At 45.2% G+C, this 21,106-nt stretch overlaps 4 protein-coding genes across 5 annotated transcripts; 1 reads left to right on the top strand and 3 right to left on the bottom strand.

The window, feature by feature from the left end:
• Window positions 1-1,323: 1,323 nt before the first annotated feature.
• On the bottom strand, window positions 1,324-3,284 carry LOC6612406 (hornerin). The gene has a single exon (XM_032726119.1). The coding sequence runs from the start codon at window positions 3,121-3,123 to the stop codon at window positions 1,387-1,389; it is 1,737 nt and encodes a 578-aa protein (XP_032582010.1). The 5' UTR covers window positions 3,124-3,284; the 3' UTR covers window positions 1,324-1,386.
• Window positions 3,285-5,602: 2,318 nt separating this feature from the next.
• Window positions 5,603-6,397, bottom strand: LOC6612407 (lysozyme). Its single transcript, XM_002036879.2, has 3 exons — window positions 6,131-6,397; window positions 5,885-6,034; window positions 5,603-5,832 (listed from the first exon to the last, which is right to left on the bottom strand). Exons 1-3 carry the CDS (start codon window positions 6,291-6,293, stop codon window positions 5,687-5,689), a joined length of 459 nt encoding a protein of 152 aa, XP_002036915.1. The 5' UTR covers window positions 6,294-6,397; the 3' UTR covers window positions 5,603-5,686.
• Window positions 6,398-6,503: 106 nt separating this feature from the next.
• Window positions 6,504-11,847, bottom strand: LOC6612408 (ubiquitin carboxyl-terminal hydrolase 45). 2 transcript variants are annotated; one of them, XM_032726116.1, is made up of 5 exons: window positions 11,701-11,847; window positions 10,814-11,239; window positions 10,087-10,712; window positions 8,875-10,022; window positions 6,504-8,627 (listed from the first exon to the last, which is right to left on the bottom strand). In XM_032726116.1, the coding sequence occupies exons 2-5, from the start codon at window positions 11,195-11,197 to the stop codon at window positions 7,432-7,434; spliced, it is 3,354 nt and encodes a 1,117-aa protein (XP_032582007.1). In that variant the 5' UTR covers window positions 11,198-11,239; window positions 11,701-11,847; the 3' UTR covers window positions 6,504-7,431. The 2 variants fall into 2 exon arrangements, with proteins under 2 accessions (XP_032582007.1, XP_032582008.1); XM_032726117.1 differs by lacking the exon at window positions 11,701-11,847 and having other exon boundaries at window positions 10,087-10,739; window positions 10,814-10,906.
• A 495-nt stretch (window positions 11,848-12,342) lies between these two features.
• Window positions 12,343-20,720, top strand: LOC6612409 (A-kinase anchor protein 1, mitochondrial). Its single transcript, XM_032726118.1, has 5 exons — window positions 12,343-12,758; window positions 15,759-16,982; window positions 17,258-17,648; window positions 17,718-17,851; window positions 18,124-20,720. The coding sequence occupies exons 2-5, from the start codon at window positions 15,780-15,782 to the stop codon at window positions 18,190-18,192; spliced, it is 1,797 nt and encodes a 598-aa protein (XP_032582009.1). The 5' UTR covers window positions 12,343-12,758; window positions 15,759-15,779; the 3' UTR covers window positions 18,193-20,720.
• The last annotated feature ends 386 nt before the right edge of the window (window positions 20,721-21,106 follow it).

Below are 21,106 nucleotides of genomic sequence, written 5' to 3'. Positions count from 1 at the left end.
GTGTGCTTTTCCGCTTACCTGTTGCCACCTGTTTGTTGTCGTTTTGGCGATGGAATGGTTGCGCTTTCCCAGCACACTTCCTGGTCAGAGGTCAGGAGTTCAGCACCAAAGGCTCAAACGCGCCGTGGACTGCGGTGCTCCATTATTAAAGAGCACTTTGGCCACGCAGGCCAACTACCCGGCGTTTCTTCAACTTTGGCCCACAGCTCCACTGGGTGCGTAGCCTCTAAGAACGGATTCCACCACCGACATCTTCCAACGCCGCCGATCTGCCAGACGAGCTATAGACAAAAGCGGTAACCACCAACCCAGTAATTACAAATCGGGCACAGTTGCCTGGGGTACTGTTCCCAGTCGCATAGTGTTCCCACTGCTGTTCCCAGTATTTGGCTCTCTTAAAAGCGCTTAAGAGCGGCTTAAACATTAGCTTTAGCTCAAGGAAAATGAATATTTTCTTATACGGAATATGCACTTATTAATTAGTAATTAGGCTAACTATTCAGTTGTTAATGCAATAAACTTAAAAGATGTATTTATTTGGTTATATGTTTACAAAATGCTGGGTATGTGATAGTCAGGATTTCCCCTCCGCAGCTGAGAACAGTTGCGGCCACAAACTGTACCCACTTGAAGGAGAAAATGCAGTCCTGCGTCCCATTCATCCACAGGTTGTTACTATATACAAACGCTCAATTAATAAAATGGTTTTATTTTCGGGGCCTGCAGTGTCAAAACAATAATATTTAACCAGGTGGAAGACCTATAATTTGATAAGCCTATCATCAAGCTTGTTATCGCTGCCATCGCATCGTCATTTGGGTGGGTAAAACCTGGCCAGGAATACCCATCTTATCGCGGTGCGTAATGTCCATAAGCCCCCACTAGCCCCATTCGCATTTCCCCAACTTAATCACCTCCGCCAACACAAATAGAGTAATTACTCACTCGTAATGATCTAGTTTAAAATGTAGTTCCACTCCTATTTCATTTGGGTTCTAATTTATTTCTTTGTTTGCATTTCTGATGTTCTTATCACTTGCGATGCATTAACAATGCAATTGAAACATTTGCAAATCTAATTAAATAATATAATTTGGATCGCTAATCCCGAGCACGGAAAGTAATAGGGATTATATAGTTGAGCTTAACTAATGCACTAGTGCCGTGGAGTGGAAAATAAATAAACTAAATTTCCATAACAAATACAAAAGATATTGATTTGAGTTTTGTTTTTTTATTTAATTTTTTTAGATGTTTTTTTTAATGATTTTTTATAGAATAATATAGAAGCTTCTGGGTGTTAAATGTATAGTAATATGTGGGTTATATGTATGGGAGGTTGTATTGAAGGAATCTTAATGCATCTTAATCGCTGGCTGCGATTGCCTAACCACGATGGTGTCCATGTCCATGTCCATGTCTATGAGCGCGCCTTCCGTGCTTCTTTTTGCCCTTCTTGCGCTCGTCCTTCTCGACTTTTGCGTCCTTGTCTTCGGCACACGATGGGAATCTCTCCAGCTTGTCCTTGCGGCAGTGGGATCGAGACAGAGAACGACTGCGACGACCTGGGAACTCGGCTGGTGGTGGTCCATGAAACTCCGGACGGGGCTGGTGCTCAAAACGTGGTCCTTCACTGGATTCTCTTTGGGGATAGTCAGAGAATGGTCCGAATTGGGGGCCATGTCGTCCGGCAAATGGACCGTGATGAGGACCAAAGTGATGGCCATGGTGTCCGCCGTGATGGGGACGGTAACCTTCATGGCGCGGACCAAAGTGGTGGCCATGTGGAGGTCCAAAGTGATGGCCATGTGGAGGTCCGAAGTGATGGCCATGGGGCGGTCCAAAGTGATGGCCATGGGGCGGTCCGAAATGATGCCCGCGTCGGTGGTGCCTCTTCTGCACTTCGCCATCGAAGCTGGAGCTGGAGCTCGATGAGGAGCTGGAGGAGGAGCGCTGCCTTCTTCTCTTCTCCTTGCCCTTGCCCTTTCCCTTGCCCTTGCACTTCTGCCTCTTCTTCTCATCCTCCGAGGAAGAACTGGAGTTAGAGCTGGAACTGGAACTGGACCTCGGCTTGCGGCAGTGCTTCCTTTCCAGCGAACCGGAAGTTGAACGGGAAAGAGATCTCTCTAGTCGACAGTCATGTCGTGAACACGGTTGGCCATATCCGTATCCGTATCCTGGTCCGAATCCGAATCCGAGATCTCCACGACAGTCGCCCCTAGATAGTCTAGGCAGCGAGTGGCTCCTCCAACTGGCCGCGGCATTGTCCAGGGCCCACGGCAGGCCCATCCACCGAAAAAACTGGCACTGATCCTGCCAAGGTCCGCGAAAGGATCTCCGATCGAAGTCAAAGGGAGAGGGCCCAGCGTGGGGTCCAAAATGGGGCCCGAAGTGGTGTCCATGCAGATGGTGGTGGTGAGGCCGTCCATAATGTCCATGTCGGCCATGATGATGCGGCCCGTGACCATGTTTGTGGCCATGCTTGCGACCATGCTTGTGGCCAAAACCGTGCCCCAGACGTCGACCGAAGCCGTGATGGCCATGTGGTCCTCGGCGCCAAGGATTGCTGGCCCAGTCGTAACCGTTGTAGAATACCTCTTCTTCCTCGGAGCCGGAGCTCGAACTGGAGGAGCTGGAACTGGACGAGCTGGAGCTGGAAGAGCTGGAGCTGGAAGAGCTGGAGCTGGAAGAGCTGGAGCTGGAGGTGTTGGAGGGCTCCTCGCCAGCCGCCGTCTGCTCCTCCGCCTGTTTCGTGCCCTGCTGCTTGGCCTGCTGCTTGGCCTGCTGCTTGGCCTGCTTCTTGGCCTTCTTCTTGTCCTTCTTGGCCTTCTTTTTCAGCTGCTTCTTGGTCTTTTTGGAGCCCTGTTCCTGCTCCTGCTGCCGGCACCTGGCCTCTTCCTCGGCCAGCAGGATCATGGCCTGCTCCAGCATGCGCTGCACCTTGGTCACCATCTTCAGGGCTTTGGTGTATCGCTTGGAACTGGGTGGCATCCTGGCCTCCTCCCCCACCTTGGAGGCCGCCACCTCCTCAAAGTCAATATCGCAGTCGATCAGCTCTTGGGAAACACGCTCCCGATCCTGATCCTGCTGCTGCTGCTGCTGCAGTCTGGACAACTCGCTCATGTTGATATGTATGTATCTTCAATGCGATTTACCTTCACTGTTGTAATGCTAGTTGCTTTTTGCTTGGTTTAACGGGTTAGAGTTCGCTGGGATACGCTGTGCCACAAAGCTGAAAGCTTGCAAACTGATGCCAGTCGCTCGCCGGCCGGCACTTTTTATACGCTCAGGGGCGTCGGCGTTCGGCGGCGTCAGCGGAGCGGCAAAGCGGCAAGGAAGCGGTGGAAGCGCCCCACTTGGTGGAGCACTGAAATGCGTCGCAGAACAAAGGGAGAGCCGTTGGGGGAACAGTGGAACCTCGCTTGGCAAACACTAATGATCGGAAGGATGGTTTCCTGAAGCTCAATTCAAATGAAATATTTGAATAGACAACTGAAACCCACTTCGCAAATCTATAAGTGTGTGAATCCCCCTCAACTTTAAATGCAATCCATGAAACATGCAACGTAACTAAATAAACAAAATATGCACTCTAAACATGTCCAACTTTTGCATCTACCAACTTGAAATAATATTAATTACAACAAATTGATAAGGCTGACTTGAGTGCAGTTGATCTAGGTCCACGTTAGGGAGGCTCGTCTGTAGCTCGCTGCCCTCTCACCAATACCAACGTGTGCGTTTGTTTTCACAATTTGCTATCGAGTACGTGGATTTTGCGTCGTTCTCCGATTACCAAAACAAAACAAAACAAAACGAAACCGGAATAACGCAGAAAAAAAGCTTTGGCAGTGGGGAATTTTTTCAAGAGTTTCGTCATGTGATGAAAAAGCCCCCCAAACGCTGCAAAAAAAACTATCCAAATGATACAAATTAACGAAATGAAATCTATGCTGAATTTCGCAAGACATTGCAAATATCAGAATGAATAAAGGAACAGTCTGGAAAATGGAATATGTGGGATCTTCCTGGCAAAGTTCACAGCCCAAAAAGGAACCGAACTCACTTTGCAGGACATTTTAGCATCGGGGATCAGGGATCATTCGTTACATTGTCAGATGGACATCCCCATAATGCTCCATGATCAGTTATCACTCATGCACTAAGTAGATCATCCATCATCTGTAACTGATCATCACATCATATTGGAACTTAAATTCCAATGCAACAAAAATTCAACACAGGTTGTTTTTCATTTCAGCACATCACCACATCATCGATTCATTTGACAAGTAGGACTTCAATATTATATATAAATTAAATATATATTATATATATTATATTTGATACAACACATTTCGCACCAATATCACATCAATATATTTATTAGGGTCGTTTTTACGAATTTCAGCATAAATCATATCATTTTTCATATGCTGATTACGCATATGATTTTTTAGTTGTATTACCTATATATGGTAACATGTTTTAAAAATTGAATAAATAAATTGCAACAGCGGTTATTGGTAAAACTAAGGGCTTTAGTAAGAAATCACAGATTTTAAAAGGGGATTTCAAAACATCACACTTATGGCAATATTTGGACTTTTTGCTTGAAAACAATACGATATATATATTTATTTATCTTTCAATTTCATTATCAATCACAGGATTTTTTTGTGGCAGCAGGGTGTTTTGGGTAGATTTTTTGAGAAATCATATCTGGGGATCACTTATTCGTAAAATAGGTAACTATGTATGCATGTAGATTTCATTGGTTCTTGGGACTCGAACACGAAAACAAAAAATAAGTATACAGAGGTGGTCAAAAGTATTTTCACTTTTCACATTTCACTCAAATGCACTTTGTGAAAATAATTTTGACCATGACTGTACACTTGAGTTTTCATTTTTGCATCAACTTTATCACACCGCAGCTCAACAACGACTGAGGCATCAGATCTTTGGATCTTGTTTATAGGATTTGCAGTTCCTCAGAAAGGGGAGAACCGGTTTGGGGGGCAGGAAAATGAGTCACATAGTATATTGGTCGGGGGTATGGGCAACTTATGTAAGGAGATCGGAATAAGGCACAATATCTTTCCATATTAGGAGTGCTTAGGATATATATATATATATAAATATATATGAAATGCGATTATTTTATAAGAGAGCGAATCTCTGGCACTGGGCACTGGAATATACTTTTCTTTTCTTGACTTTGCATTCTTGACTCTTCATATTTTCTTAATTCTTAATGACTTTTGATATCTTGTGAACACGTTGCGAAAAAACGCTCCGATTTGTTCGGCCGATGTCGCCAAATGAAAGCCCCACGTAAGCGAGATAGTGAGTGCGCTCCATTGCTACACAAAGTTTTTGCGGCAAAGCTTAAAGCTTTCGTTCACCTGATAATGAACGAATCTCGGAGAGAAATAGAGAGCGAGTAGGTCAGAGTGTTATAGTTTTAAACTGATCGTAAGCTTTGTTGAACTCGAACTCACCACATTTCAAAACCGATTTGGGTTCGGAACAACCGACTGTATCGTGTTTTGTCGCACATTGGCAGCAGAGCTCTCTTAAGTATTGAAACTATTTAGTCTTTTAAAGTTATTTTAAGGCGTATTATATAATATTTATTTGTTATAACATTCATAACAAATTGAAATCATAAAATTAATTACTTCTAGATCCCACAGATAACTTTAAGATTAGGCAGATTCTGGGCGTTTCGGCAATATCGCTGCCATCCTGCCCAGTGACGAAAACCATCCGAGGTTTGGATGCGCTTGGCGCAAGTGACCGACTCCCTTAGATTTTCGTCCAGAAAATCTAAAAACAATATATTTAGTTAAACTTGAATGGAACAGCACATCCCTCGAACCTTCGCACTTGGCATTGCAGATGCCGCCACGCCTTCCCTCCTGACAAAACCTGCCATTGATTTGGAACAGCCCGTAGTTGCGAGATCCATTCGGATTGTTGGTAATCCTGCCGGTATCCAGATCGCTCTCGTGCTCTAGCAAACAAATCCCTTGAATGGGCGAAATCGAAAGTCACAACCCATTTAGTCTACTAATCCTAAGGTATAGATCATTTCAATATAAGTACTTAGGTTTCCCCCACTCACAATTCGAGAGCAGACTGCGTTCGAAACCATGCTGGTCGAGCAGCTTGCGGGCCAGTTCACAACGCAGGAAACGCTTGGCGGAAACCACGCCGGACTCGATGGCCAGAAGCAGGCCCAATCCCAATCCCAGCCAGTACCACGATCCGAACGGCGCAGCTCTCATATTGCGACTGCCTGATGTGATGGCGATGCCACCTGTGGAGGCGTTGTAGAATCGAGCGAACGCGACGTAACCTTGGCCAAATGCCTCCGGAATGGAATGGGGATGGGATCCAATGGGGTCAGATGGAAGGCAGATAGTGGAGAGCCGGTGGACGATAAGCTAGGCGTGCTAAATGAAATGCTTGATCTTTCCCTGCCCGAAAGGAAGCCGTTTGCGTTCATAAATCGTTTGTCTCTTTAATATACATAGAGTTCACGGTTGGTTAGTTATTATAAATTAATCGATAGTTAAGCCTAGGTCATAAGATAAACTGTGTGTATAATTATTTATTCTTCGCTATTGTATAAATCTCTCCTGTTGCCAATGCTTTCGCTACGTAGGTCCAGAACACATTTACTCCTCGGCTCAACTTGTAAATATCTACGTGGGCGGTATGTATATGGGCCCGTAATATAGTGTATATATATTATATATATTTAAGGTGTACATAAGTTAAGTTACTGCAAAGTTAAATATATTGGCAGAAGCGAGCAATTGGTTTTTATTTCATTTGTATTCGTTATCATAACTTATGAACATCTGCAAATAGTTCCCCTCGTGGTTTAACCCTTCCATTTCATTTGTGCTTTTCCGTTTTTAGCTATTCATGCATCCATTCTGCGGTGGTTTCCTCCGCTCCCTCCGATCCATTCAGCGCCTATTTTCGTCTCCCAAATTCTCAATTCTCTGATGTGAGTAGTTTAAGTAACGTTCTGTCATAGCAATGGGCAATGTTGGTACCAAAAGAACTTACAGCTAATAAAACATGCTAATTTCCTTTCAGTGTCTTTTTGTTATCCACTAAAAAAATAGTACAATTAAATCGAGGACACAAAAGCCAAACTCATGAGAACTACAATTTAAAATGAGCGCGTGTGTTTCCTCCTTCGTTTCATTTAACTAACTAAAGCTTGTTCCAAAAAAAAAAAAAATTGCGAAAGTGTACAATTAATTTTGAGTGGGAGAAACCAAATGCATTTGGCATGTGTGAGTATCTGCCTTCTCTTTCTCCGGCACTCTGTCTGTATCAAATCTAGGATTCCCAGTGTTCTTGCATGCGCCTCACATCCTCAGTCCCGCTTAAAGCTCCTGCTAGTCCCTAGTATATGCGTTCGTAGAAAAGCAGATAGGCCTGCGCCTTCAGCGCCGTATCCTCGCTAACCTCCTGGACACGCGAGTCGGACACGTAATACCATTTGCCAGGCGGCGCACAAACGTTGGCAGCCTCCTCAAGCTGCTGCGGCTGCTGGGTTTGCTGCGTCTGCTGCTCCTCGAGCGGCGTGGGTGGGGCATGGCTCTCGTCGGAGGTGGACGAGTGGCTGCTGGAGTTGCTAAAGTCATCGCTGTCGTCCAACGTCTTCAGGTGCTGCTCGCGCGCCTTCTCCTTGGCAAGCAGCTCCTCCAGTTTCTTTAGCTGGTCATCGTCCTGGTCCAGTTCCGCCTTGCTGCCATGCGGCAGGAACTTCCAGCGTTTGTCGCCCGGCGCCACCTTTGGACGCACCTTCACGTACGCCGTGTAGTGGCCACCGTACATGCCGCCCGAGTGCTCCACCACGCCGTATAGGGCGTACAACAGCTTCTTCTGCTTGCGATCGATGTTCGGCAGATTCTTGACCTTCGACCCACAGAAGGCGGCAATATCCAGCAGATTGGGATAGCTAACCGGGCGCGTCAGCTTGCGAAAGATGCAGCGCGGTCCCAGCTGGAATCGCTTCAGGTGTAGTATGAGCACCGCTGGCGGACTGGAGACCAGCAGCTGCTTCGTGGCATTGGTGTTCACCGACTTGACCTTCGGATCACTGCCGTTAATGCGCTGCGTGCAGCTGTCGCATCCCACCTTGTTCTGCCCCGTCATCAGCTCGACAGCGGTAAAATTGTTCAGGCACGACTGCACGGAGCACTCTCCATCCTCGCACTGGTAGCGCGGCGCTATCGTGGTGCTCCAGTCCGAGTAGCTCTGCGTGCGCACTCGCTTCGTACGGGCCTGGGCCTGTGCCATGGCCTGGGACTGGCTAGGAGTCTTCTCTAGCTGCTCGGTTGCCTTGGCTTCTCCATCCGCGTCGGCAATGCCATTGGACGCGCCCTGCTCCGCTCCCACCGAGACCTGGCGTATCACCGAGGCACCCTTCTCAGAGAGTCCGGCAGTGACCAAGCTGGCTGGCGCCAAGGGATCCTCCAGAGCGACCGATGAACCAGGCAAACCAGGTTCGGCAACAGAGTTGTTGTTGCCTGTGGCACTGGTGCTGGTGCTGCTGTTGGTAGCAGTTGGCGCTGGACTGGTGGCGATTCCCGAGTCTGCAAGCGATTCGAAATGAAAGGCGACGAGTCAGTATCAGGCAATCATCGAACTTTTGCTGATCACGATCACAGATCTGTATTTATATAGAACAACTCAACTTGCAAGGGAATGCGATCTTTATAATTATAGAGCCTTACACAAGATTACATATATAGAAATAATAATGGACTAACACACATCTACCTTATATGTATGAATTAAAGATTGATTAATGCAAAGTTAAATACAGAAATGTTCACTCACCATTCTCGTCCTCTTCGAGCGAATCCTTGTCCATGTGCTCCGGCGTGTCGTCGCGCTTCTCGCCCGGCGGCTGGCCATTGCCATTGCTGTCCATGTAGGTCTTGGAGGGAGCTGTCATGGATGCCGAACTGCTCGACACATTAGTAGTGGACGACGCGGCTGTGTCCTCCACCAGATTGTCCTCGACATCGGCGTCGGAGTGCTCCGACGTAGTCACGGTGGTGGATGTGGAGTCCTCGGTCTGGCCGTTGGTCTGTTCAAGGTCATCGTTGTCCTGGCCGTCGCCGGCAACCAGGGAAGGCAATAGAGCACCGCTTTGTTCTACGGACTCGGCCAATTCATTTCCATTTCCGCTGTCATTTCCGTTAAGATTAAGGCTAATCTTGTGGCGCTTCTTGGCCGCCCGCTTCGCCTTACGCTGGCGCTCCTTCTCCTTCTTCACCTGCGACTTGGATGGGCCCAGGGATGAATCCTCACGGGCGTGCAGGTAGAAGGACGAGGATGAGGCTGTAAAGTTGACACTGCCATCCGTAAACTTGGTGTTTATCGTCGGCTGGTTAGTGCTCGGGGTGACGTTGGAGCTGCTGGACGTAAGACTGAGCTCCGGACTTGGTTTTCGGCGCTGCGGCGGCTGAGGCTTCTCTACGGCCACGGGCAGCGACATGTCCAGGAAGTACTCGTGCCGCGAGGAAACGTTGTGGCAATCCTGGCAGGTGAGCGTTGACACGAGGAAGCCACGGAATACCTGTTCCGGTCGCAGGATGCGGTCTCCTGCTTGATTGCCATAGATCTTGCACTTCTGTCGCATCTCCTCTGACACACTATTTACATCCTGATCCTTGTAGCCGAGGTTCTGCAGGATTACACGCTGGTATCGCTTCAGGTCCTCGTTCCGCACGCTCTCCAGTAGCTGGCGCAGCAGTTCGTGAGCATCATGCTGATCGCCGCCCGTAAACTGAGGACACTTTACGCACAGCCTGTCAAAGAGCTTTCTGGGCGTAAATACACCACCGCCAGCCTGCAGTTCCTCAAGGGCATTGGCTAACGCGGCGGTAAGTCCGCCCCACGAGGAGAGGGTACCCTTGATCATCGGCAGCTCAATGTCACCCTTCTCCTTTATCGTGAAGGTTCCGCCAGGTAAGATAAATCTGTTGAGAGAAATACACATCAGACATGATGGCTTTGCATACACATTTGCGGCTATTAACTTACTCTTCTCCTGGCTCCGAAAGTTCTTTTAGTACGCTAAGAAGGAACGGCGTTTGGGCGAGGCACTGCATCACCGCATTAAAGAAGCATGTATTGCCCAGGTTGGTCAATCCGCGCACGCGGGGCAGGCGTTCGTTTTCGATGCGCGGCGTCTCCAGGGTCGGGAGTCGTCTGTTCCCCGTGTTGCCATTGGTGGTGGCAGAGTACTGGTCAATTCTCTTTGCCATACCCGGCACACTGGTCAGCGAGTCTGAGGTTGAAAGTACGGAGCTAGGCTCCGGTGGTGGCATCGGTATGGCCACCTGCCTGTTTCGAGATAAGCCGACGCCGCCCCCGCCCGCCGCCAGAGACCCTCTACCACTGGAATCGTCAAATGATCCGCCAGTCATTGGCACTATAGGTGTGAGGTGCTCCAGCGTGGACTTAATCTTCTGCTCGATGTAGCTAATCGTTGGCGTACTGGGCGTGACCGTGGCAGTGGGCGGCTTCTGGGCCAACTTCTTGACCAGCTCCACGCACTCAAGCAGGTTCTTGCGCAGATTGGAACAGATCTTCATGTCGCACTCATAGCACCAGATGTCGAAGGAGCGCGTGTTCATGGCCAGGGCATGCGAGTCCGAATGAGGTGTCTGGAACACACAGAAGGATTACAGCTTCTACCATATGGAATAAAAATGTAAAACGAGCAAGTCGTTTGCAAATGATGTAACTGATCTATATTCCTGCTCACCTGGTAGTGTTCTAAGGCGTGCTTGTGGCGAGCCCTCCCGCACAGCTGGCTGCCGCACTTGAGGCACAGCCACAGGGTGCTGTCAAATTCAAAGGCGACCGGATTTCCGCCAGGACCGACAGCTCCTTCTCCCGCTCCGCTGTCCGCTATCTTGCCCAGCTTCTGGCATTGGCTGCACTCGTAGAGCAGACCCGTGGACTTCAGTAGACGCCTAAGTCGGGCCGCGTCCACCGCCTTCTTGATGTGCTGGCAGCTGGCAGTGGTGGGGGTGGCGCCATCCGTCTGCCCGGGCGAGCCGAGTGCTGTCCGATGATGCAGATCCTCATTGCCGGAATCCGTTGAGCAATCGTGGTCGTGACTGTCCGCCTGACGCTTCTTTACCATGGCAAGGTAGCTGCTTGGCCTTGGCCTCCTTGTGGACGCGCTCTGCAAGGAATAGGTAGCGTTCCAATCAGAGATTCAAATCTTCGAATTGCTTCGAATGCAATCGTTATACGTCAAAACCCTGCTGCTGCTCTTCTAATTCGGCTATCAATGTGTATAACTGGCAACGGTATTGAATTCGATTGGGTCTCGCACCGACAGACTGACCCTATTGGCTTTGTTTGCTTTGTTGTCTTTCGTCACGTTTGGAACTGTGTCCCAGGATTTGAGGTTAAGTTCGTCGCCCCGCTGCAAGTCAGCGATATTGAGCGCCCCCGCTGGCCCCGCCCCCACGGTTGTATGACCACCCAAACATATATGTATTACCCTTTTCCGATGATTTCTCGAAAATCCAAAGGACCCCGCACTCACACACACACCCAACACATCAAACCCATACGCACGCACACACAGACACGAACTGTGATTACCCACAGACATGTACAACAGGATCTGCGTACTACCTTGAATTTATTCGCTGCGATATGCGTAGTACATGAGCACACAACATATATGTTTAACAGCACTTTTATGCGCTTTTTATTCGTTTCTGCGTAAATAGAAAACGTGAGCGACGTGACCAAGTGTGACCGTTGCTTATTTCGGTCGCAAATACCGCGTGTGGTTAATTTGAGACGATGTCAGAATCTATAGATTTTGCAAATAATTCAATTATATCATTCCACTTTTAGTTAATTATGCTGGATTTTTTTATGCTGGTTAATTTTTTGCACAAGGTACACCGCTTTATAAATTTAAAAAATATTATGAAATGAAATTACATATATCACTGTGTTAAATTACAATGAATTATCCTATATTCATATTAGTTCGAAAGGAATGATTTATAGTGCTGACAAAATTTAAGCTGAAATTCGCATGAACAAGCATATTGTGGTAAGACAAAAAAAAATCTATCGATTTCCCAAGAACTACGTTGGAAAATTACAAATGCCCAAAAACATTGCTCTACAAAATATCGTAACGATATATCGCGAAATTTTCAACACTTTTGGGAACAGTCAGGTGGCAACACCGCCTTGGAAGATATGTACTTATGCCCATATCGATACATATCGATGAACGTGTGCAGCCCTGTTTGTACATGAGCTGCCATTTGATTCGAAGACCAGCACTCCGAGCACACGTTTTTCGGCTTTCTAGAAATAATTCGGCTGCGATTTAAACCGTGAAGTGATTTCTTCCTATTTTTTTTTGTGTGCACAGCTCTTGTAATTCGAGGATTTGGTCATCGCGAGTCTGGGTGATTAGGCAGACAGCTCCGATTGCCAGAGTTTTGCGCATGCATGGCAACACTGCCGCACGCCGGCCATGTTATTGTGATTTGTAAAAGGTGGAACGTAGGCACGTGTTTAATTCGTGCAGCTCCTTAGCGTTGAGAAAACGACAGTAATTCGCCAGCAAATAAGCAAAAACAATACACAACTCGCGTGTGCAGTAGATATCATTGGAAGCACCCAAAGATAGTGAGCAAAATAAGTTACCCAAGCGGTTCACAAAGGTAAGAAATCGCAGCACGCGGAACATAACCTAGTACAAAAAAAGTGCGTGTGTGTGTTTGCCAAAACAGAGAGATGTGACGGAAAATGGTGTCATGTTCTGTTCTGTGTGGATTCCTTCCAATGTCCGTGTCTTGAGCTCTATTCGCATCTCTTTCCCGGTTCCTCTGCCACCGTTTTCACTACCTTTTTTTGTCAACTTTTTGTTAAGTGTGTATTGCTCTGCCTTGCCGCTGATGTTGTTGTTTTTCCGGCAAAGTGACAGTAAGTGGTTATGGAAAAAATTTGGAGTTCAAATCGGCGATTACACAATGCCAGCAGTCACACACACACACACCCACACTCGCACGCATACACATGCCGAGCATAAGTGCGTCTGTGTGTGTTACAGCTTTCACCGTTAATGTTCGGTTTTTTACGCCTGAAAGAGAACAAAGGCGAAAAGGAGCTGCCACTCCCACAAAGAAAATATTGCGTCTATGCATACATATGTGTACACATATAAAATAGTATATCCCCCGATTATACAATCCCCGCCCATTTTTGGCCACCATATGATCGGAAACCACGTTGCCAAGATTATAACAATGTGGACTTTTTCGGCTAGCTGGCAATGTTGTTGCACCTGACTTGTTGTTGTTTTGGTGCTCTCTTTTGGCCCGCCTCTCTGTGTCGCTCTTTCTCGCTTGTTCGGTGGAATTTAAAATTTTTAGGCTGTTGCTTCACCTCCCCGTTCGTCGGCTTCCTCTTCTTCTTTGGCCGCACTGGTATTCGAGTTTGGAGCAACAACAATGTGCAAGTTCAAAGTCAGAAAATAACAAATAACCGAAAGGCACACAAAAAAACATGCCTAAACATGTTTGTTTGCATACCGAGACACGCACACACATCAATATTCATGTATAAACAAGCTTACAGTGTAGGGAATATAAAAAAAAATAACAAAACTAGAAGACCATTGCGAAGTTGTTGTGCCCTTATCTTAAATTTTATCGTTTTAATTCAATGTCTTTAACTGGTAAAACTACACTTCTCCCTGTTGTTATGCATATCCATTTATCAAGAATTTTAGGCAAAATGTTGCAAGCTTCGTCAACAAGTTGTAATACTCCCAGCAAAGGGTATTAAACGTAATCTGAAAAATTCCCGTCACCCGGTTTCGACGATTAGGAAATGCCACAGCTGTCTGGCCAGTTACCCTTCCATGGCCATTTTATAGCACCCCACTAGACCCCTTATCCCCCCACCCCCTGCATGCTCACATCAACCGGTGATCTGTCGCTATATGAACATTTATATACATATACATATGTATGTATGTTTGTAATAAAGTCGCTTGTCGATTGAGCTTATCATCTGACCACTGTGTAACCAGAGGACCTTTGGGCCCTTACAAAGTGACGATATTGTCGAAGGGGTGGAAGCTCATTATAGTGGGGTAAATCGGTTGCATTGTGAGTAACTTAGATTGCTTTAAATCACTGTTCGGCATGACTAGCACTTTTCGGGCCCCGGAAATTTTGACAAAATTGGAAGGAGCGTCGCTTACAACGCATTTGAATGGATTTTGATTAACGGTTTTCGGATTTCTTTGTTCTAATGAGCTCCCCACTCTCTCTTCTCTACGCGTTTCTGTCTCGTTCCCGCGTGGAGGGATGTGTGAGTGTGGGTGGAAAGGGGCACTAAATAAAAACTTGCCACCACGCATCCTCTCTTTTTTCGCGGGTTGGTGGGGGTACGACGATGCGGAAGAGCGGATGGAGTGAAGAGCGGAGAATCGGTGGCGAAATAAAAAAAAATAATAAAAATAAAAAGCCAGAGGAATTGGCAATTAGAAGGCTGGCAAAGTAGTTTCCCTTCATATACCGAGCAGTCGATATCTCGAATCTCTCGAACAATTTCGCCGGCATTTCGAAACCCGAAAACAAAAAAAGAAAGAAAATAAACAAAAGCACACAAGAAACTCCAAAAAATAAGCCGAAGCGAATTGATGCCATAAAACGACATAAAATACAAAACGAAACCGGAAGAAGCAACGAATTCAGTTTTATCCTAGTGGTGATACAAAAACACACATTTAATTGTTGAAGGAGGTGAAGAATTTCTGGCAAAGCTGTTGTTTTCGTAACTTTTAGTTTTGTTTTGTAATGATTTCGTAACATTTGCCATTGCCATACGTAAACGTAACGGTTTCTTCTTGCGCCTCTCTTCCGTTCTTCGCCGACGCTCTTTTGCGTTCTTGCGCACGCGCTCTTTGCATGCGATCTATCGCTCCATCCCTCTCGCTCTCTCCCGTTGCGTTTTTCCCTTCCGCGTGGCATTCAAAAATCGCTTTGCACCTTTTTCGTCGCGCGCTCTCTCTCTTTCTCTCTCTCGGCATTTGTGTTGTTGTCTATATTTACGTATTTATTTGTTGCTATTAATACGCAAAAGTTCAGAAAGTAAAAAACCAAAATCAAACACACTAGCAAACACACACACGCACACTTATGCAAGCGAGCACATGCAGGCAGGTCTCGTGACTTGCAAAACCAATTCGAAACCTTTTAATAGGTTTTTTTCAAATATAACAGCATATACAATATATTTAAAAAACAACGGTCATGTGGATGCTGTTGACAAGTTAACCCTTGAATTCAAAATTGATTTTATATTTAGAATTCTCGCTAAAATTTAAACGCAAATTCAAATCACTTCATTCAGCTTTCAAAGTTATTGGAAACAAAATTGCATATTGTGTACCATTTCTTATCTTGAGCCATGACAAGCTTTTTAAGTAATTATATACGACGCTACTTGATTTGTAAATTGTTGCCTGATAAGAACACACATATTTTCCGATTGTAAATTAAACAACAAACCATAACTTTACCAAATACTGCACAAAAAAAAGGCTACTTCATTTCTGTTTCAGTATTTGTGTGTTTAAAGTAATCTATTTGTGTGACAGTACACAAGTTTATTTTAAAATATCACAGACTAATGTAACTTCCACATTTCAGATCTTTCAATATTCAGCGAAAATGGTATCCGGTCGTCCTCTACTCTACCTCTCACTGCCCGGTGTAGCATTTATACTCGGCGTCTTTTGGTTTCGGCGTAGATATAAAAATTGTTTAGACAAGCTCGACGACGAGGACTCATCGACCATCAATGACTCGTCGATTGAACCGACTGTGCAGGCGCGCAAGGCCAACGGAGTCCTGCAGAATGGCAAGCTGCCACAGCAGCCGGCCAGCAAGTCGATGAACATCGACGGAACTTTAGTTAACGGAAGCGGTAGCGGATGTAGCAGTGATGAGAAGGACAGTCCCACTACCATGTTGTATGGTAAATCAGCACCCATCAAAATCCAGAGCAATGGACGCTCTTCAAATGGCAAGCATCAGCAGCAGATCGATTCCGAAATACTGAAGTCAAAGATACAGGACGCCGAGCACAAGACACTCTGCTCCATAGACGAGGATTTCGAGAATCTATCGTCGCCACGTGATTTACCCGATTCGGTAAACACACGCATCTCGTTCTACAATCGTAAGACTAGCCAAAAGACGGTGGAACCGGTGGTGATTAAGGCCACGCGCACACCCAAAATATCGCCAGAGAACTCCTTCCTGGATACCAACTACACCAACAAGGAGTGCGAGCAGAACAACAACTGTGAGCCCAAGGAGGAGCCCGCCAAGGAGGAGCCCGCCAAGGAGGAGCCCGCCAAGGAGGAGCCCTCCAAGAAGGAGGCCGATCAGGAGGAGCTCGAGCAGGATCAGGAGCAGACGGTGCTGAAGGAGGAAGTGGTCGATAACAATGGCAATCAGAAGCGCAATGTGGATGCAGCCAGTCCATCGCTGAGCATTTGCAGTGTGCAATCGGGCGATTCTGGCAAGGGATCCAGCTTGCCGCGCTCGGAGGCGACACGCGTGAAGACCACCTATGAGTTCCTCTTCCCGATCAGTCTGATTGGTCACCTGTACGGCCGCAAGCGGGCGTTTATTAACCAAATCAAGGCCAAGACCCTGGCCAGCGTGTCCCTAGGCAAGAATCCCTACTCGGGCAAGGTGCGCATCTGTACCATTGAGGGAACGGAGAGCGAGATTGATGCCGCCCTGGCCATGATCCGTCAACGTTTGCCGGCCAAGCGCTATCCGAACTTCACCATGCAACGCATCCACTTTGCGCTTCCCCAGACCATAGTTCCTCTTTCGACCGAAAGCCTCTACAATCTACAAGTGAGTGGTGATGGTGTGACGATGACAATGGTAACGATGCCGCCGACACGACATGGCTATAGCTGATTAGCTGGCTAATTAGCTGACTTGATTTGATGATTTTATGGTAGTATTCCTCCCGTTGAATACGCAGAGACTATTTCAAATTCTCTAAGTGGTTGACACTGCTGTTCCTGTCGTGTCGGCGCAATCGGAAAGGCTTCGATTTCGAGTCCCCATCCATCCATTCATCCATCCATATATCTCTAATGCCTTGGCTAACTCCTCCTCCGCAGCTGAAACTGATCGAGGGCATCAACAACGATGTGGTGGTGAGTGCGGTGCTATCTGGGTCGCATATTTTCATCCAGCACCCGCTGCATCCCTCGCATCCATCGTTGCCTTTGCTGCAGAAGCAGCTGTACGATAGCTACTCCACCATGGAGGCGCCATTGCTGCCCAGTTTGGAGCTCAGTGCCGTGTGCGTGATACCCATCAATGATGTATGGTATCGCGTCCAGATTGTCGACACAGACCCCGAGGACGAGGAGCGTTGCGTCATCAAGTTTCTCGATTTTGGTGGCTATATGAATGTCGGCTTCAACACACTGCGACAGATTCGCACCGATTTCATGAATGTGCCCTTCCAGTCCACCGAATGCATCCTGTCCAACATTGAGCCCATCGGTAAGTGTGTGCACGCATTATGCCCTTATACTGTGTACTCATTCCTTGATTTTCACTTTTTCCACGCAGATGGCACCTGGTCCATCGAGGCGGCCGAAATCCTCAACCAACTTACCAAAGGCATTGTCTTGCAAGCACAAGTCGCCGGCTATAATAGTCACAACATACCAGAAATCTTTTTATTCGCATCCCTAGGTCCCAATGTGAGTATAAATTCTCGATTAGAGAGAGACGTAGTGATCATGAAGAGCGAGAGAGCAGACTACAGTGCGTGACATAATAACAAAACGGTTTTGAGCAGAAACTTGCTTCTTACTTTAAACAAGCTAACTAAACCATTTGAATTGTTATGCAACTAAACATATACACACATATGTTACCCTTTTTAAAAACAAGGGACACTATAGTCGGTTTTTAAAAAGGGTACCAATCCTTGCTGGAACAGAAAGTTTCTAACTCTTGTTTCTAATTGCAGAATGTAATCTTTATCAATAAGGAGCTGGTCGGCAGAAAGCTCGCAAATTGGGTGGAGATGAGTGACTAACAGCCTTCGTGAACAACTCAACTAGCAACCAAGAACTATATGAAAACTTAAAAGCAAACTTAAACAACAATCACTCAAACCCAAATCAAGCAACTTGGCGGTGCAGCAAAAAAGGAATGCTTGAGTCTTGCGCAACAGGCTCCAGGATGCGGATTCGGATCAAGGATTTCGTATGCAGCTTTTGCAGTTAGCATGTAGCATTGTAGCACACAGCATATAGCAGTTGCCTGATTCCAAAAGAACTGGCAAGTGCAGAGGCCTCAACACAAAGAAAATGAAACGTTTGTTACGTTGTTTAGATTGCGACTGAGCCCATGAAGAGAGCCCCTTAATCATTACATAACAAACAACAGACACTCGCAAAATACACCCACACACACACACACCACACACACGCATATATGAGTAAGAGCACCTAACAACACACTAACACACACACATTACACAACAAGGACTGTCCAGAATTGGATACCAATATGGGGGGAAGTTAGGGATCAGCTGGGTTATGCGTTTTGTGACCACATGGCAACACATGGGCGGGCGGGCATGCAACGGATCGGACTGGAGCTGCAGATATTACCATACTCAGTTTATAAGTAGGCATTACTAAATAATGTACATAGATTTTATAACGATAACGAGAGGCGAAAAAACAAAGAAACAAACAACACACTAAATAGACCCAACTAAAATATCAAGCGTTCATCAGATATATACAGATATACAAAACCTCAGAAACTCTGGATAGGAATTAGAGAAAAACCTGACAAAATTTTAGTTTTATGCTGCTTTTTGTGCTGAGATTTGTAAATATTATATTAGGCCTTTTTAAACAACTGATAATATCTAATCGACGAGTTCATACATTTACATGCATTATAAATTTTTTGTTGATTTGTATTCGAACTGTATTCAAAAAACGTATTCAAAATTCCCAACCCAACCCAACTCACACCCGCACTAAAGCCACAGAATGCCTAACAAACAAAAAGAAACCATTTAAAAGCGAATTCTTTATAATTATATATGCGTGTGTGCCATTGTTAGACAACAAACCAACATTAAACATAACAAACATAACAAGCAAAACAACAAACACAGTAAAAAAAAAACAAAAACATAAATGGATACTTTTTCCCCCAAACAAAACCATTGTATATAAAATCCATTTTGACAGACAAAGAAATGCAAAAAACAAATGAGAAACAATGATTGTTGCTACCAAAACTAGCCTATTGAAAAGAAGGAGTGAAAACCTCTAAATGCCTTTCTTTCAAACTTCTTTTGTATATGCAAGAGGAAAAAGAAGCAAGCGAATTGTTGCAAACTTATCGCTTAAGCTACCAATTCTGGGTGTCTAGCCTAGCAGCAATTTTAGCTAGAATTGTTCTAAGTGTAGCGCAGCCACATCAACAACATCAACAACACATCGATAATAACACAATAACAAAATAACACACTAATAAACCATCAAAGAAACCAACCATGTTAATCATATTTATTTTGTTGTGTATGAAAAATAGAGTTTTATTTCAATTGTATTTTACATTGACATTTACATTGATCGGCAGCAACGGAATTACTATAAACATTTATAAATCGTTTCAAAAAACAAAAAGTTTTCAGGTTCAATCACAATTCAGCTTAATAGTCGTCGTCATCGTTCTCATGTCGTCATCGTCATAATTAAATTACTTAGATAATATAATGTACAAGTGATGATCCACACAATATTCATCTATTTGATCAACATGAAAGACTTGGAGTGTTTTTCTTCTTCAACGGTAGCCTACAATTATTATAGTTAACGCTATCATTAAACCATTATTATTATTATTATTATTATGATTACCTCTTTTTTTGCTATTTGTTTTTAGATCCTTCTTGATAATTAAAGCAACTTCATTCTAATTGTTATCTTAAACTAAAACAACTTTTGGAGTGGCCCGCTGCCCTCCACACTGTAGTGCAAATTCGTTTAATGGATCCTCGTTTTTAATGTCGTTTAATGCCTTTGGAAATTCGATTCGGTCGGAAGAGAACTACATTTTAGCCTATGGAAAACTAAATACATATTATTGCTTACTTATAAATAAGGCATTCATCTCTATGAGGGAGTAGGAGATTTCAATTTGCATGCGCCAGAGTTGTCAACGTGCTCGGTGCTTTATCGAATTCATTGTAGATTTGTCACTTGTACAATTGTTGATAAACTGATTAACTGATAACTGATTTACAGACATAGAGATAATGCAAACACGACAGATATGATGTAGAGCACATATTGAAACTAATCTTAGTCGTTAGCGGGAAGAGAAGAGACGTGAAGGTGAAGTGAAGAGTCCTCCGTCAAAGATCATCGTATGTGTGTGGTACTTCTATTTTTTTTCTTATCTAGTAATGCTGAGAGACGTGAGTTACGAATAAGATTTAATTTATAGACGCATTCAAGTGAGAATAATTTACAAATCTAGTTATTAACTAAATATAATGCAAGTACATTAAAATAAAATATTATTGAAAAGGAACAAAACTGTGTTGATGTGTGTTACTCGGGTCCTTTTCTTTCAGCTGGATCGTTATCCTAGGAAGTGATATCGCCACTTTTATGGACCCGCCCGGCTAAACGTGCCAACTAATTTTATAATTTATGTACTTACCCGTGTCACGGGTTCTTATCCGAAAAGCTGGATTGACGTGATGATGGCCGCGATAAGGAAGTTGAAGTCATCATCCTGCTAGCTCGATATGGTTTTGCGATCCCCCCAATAATGTCGATATCCAATCCAATTCCCGTGATTCAATGCAATCGATCAAAGGAAGCCTTGATTGCCGCACTATTGGACTATTGGATCGTCTGGCTCGTCGGCTGCACGACGATGTCTTGGATATAAAACGATTGCGATATCGAACT

This window comes from Drosophila sechellia, chromosome X (assembly GCF_004382195.2).
Source record: "Drosophila sechellia strain sech25 chromosome X, ASM438219v1, whole genome shotgun sequence".
Lineage (NCBI taxonomy): Eukaryota > Metazoa > Arthropoda > Insecta > Diptera > Drosophilidae > Drosophila > Drosophila sechellia.
This window is presented reverse-complemented; position numbering and strand designations above follow the sequence as displayed.

Coding starts and splice junctions, on each gene's coding strand:
- LOC6612406 (XM_032726119.1), bottom strand. CDS start 3,123: ATGAGCGAGTTGTCCAGACTGCAGCAGCAGCAGCAGCAGGATCAGGAT.
- LOC6612407 (XM_002036879.2), bottom strand. CDS start 6,293: ATGAGAGCTGCGCCGTTCGGATCGTGGTACTGGCTGGGATTGGGATTG. Junction 6,035..6,130: donor ACGCAGTCTGCTCTCGAATT/GTGAGTGGGGGA, acceptor CGCCCATTCAAG/GGATTTGTTTGCTAGAGCAC. Junction 5,833..5,884: donor CTGCAATGCCAAGTGCGAAG/GTTCGAGGGATG, acceptor TATTGTTTTTAG/ATTTTCTGGACGAAAATCTA.
- LOC6612408 (XM_032726116.1), bottom strand. CDS start 11,197: ATGGTAAAGAAGCGTCAGGCGGACAGTCACGACCACGATTGCTCAACG. Junction 10,023..10,086: donor CTTTCGGAGCCAGGAGAAGA/GTAAGTTAATAG, acceptor TTCTCTCAACAG/ATTTATCTTACCTGGCGGAA. Junction 8,628..8,874: donor GCTCGAAGAGGACGAGAATG/GTGAGTGAACAT, acceptor AATCGCTTGCAG/ACTCGGGAATCGCCACCAGT.
- LOC6612409 (XM_032726118.1), top strand. CDS start 15,780: ATGGTATCCGGTCGTCCTCTACTCTACCTCTCACTGCCCGGTGTAGCA. Junction 16,983..17,257: donor AAAGCCTCTACAATCTACAA/GTGAGTGGTGAT, acceptor CCTCCTCCGCAG/CTGAAACTGATCGAGGGCAT. Junction 17,852..18,123: donor TCGCATCCCTAGGTCCCAAT/GTGAGTATAAAT, acceptor TTCTAATTGCAG/AATGTAATCTTTATCAATAA.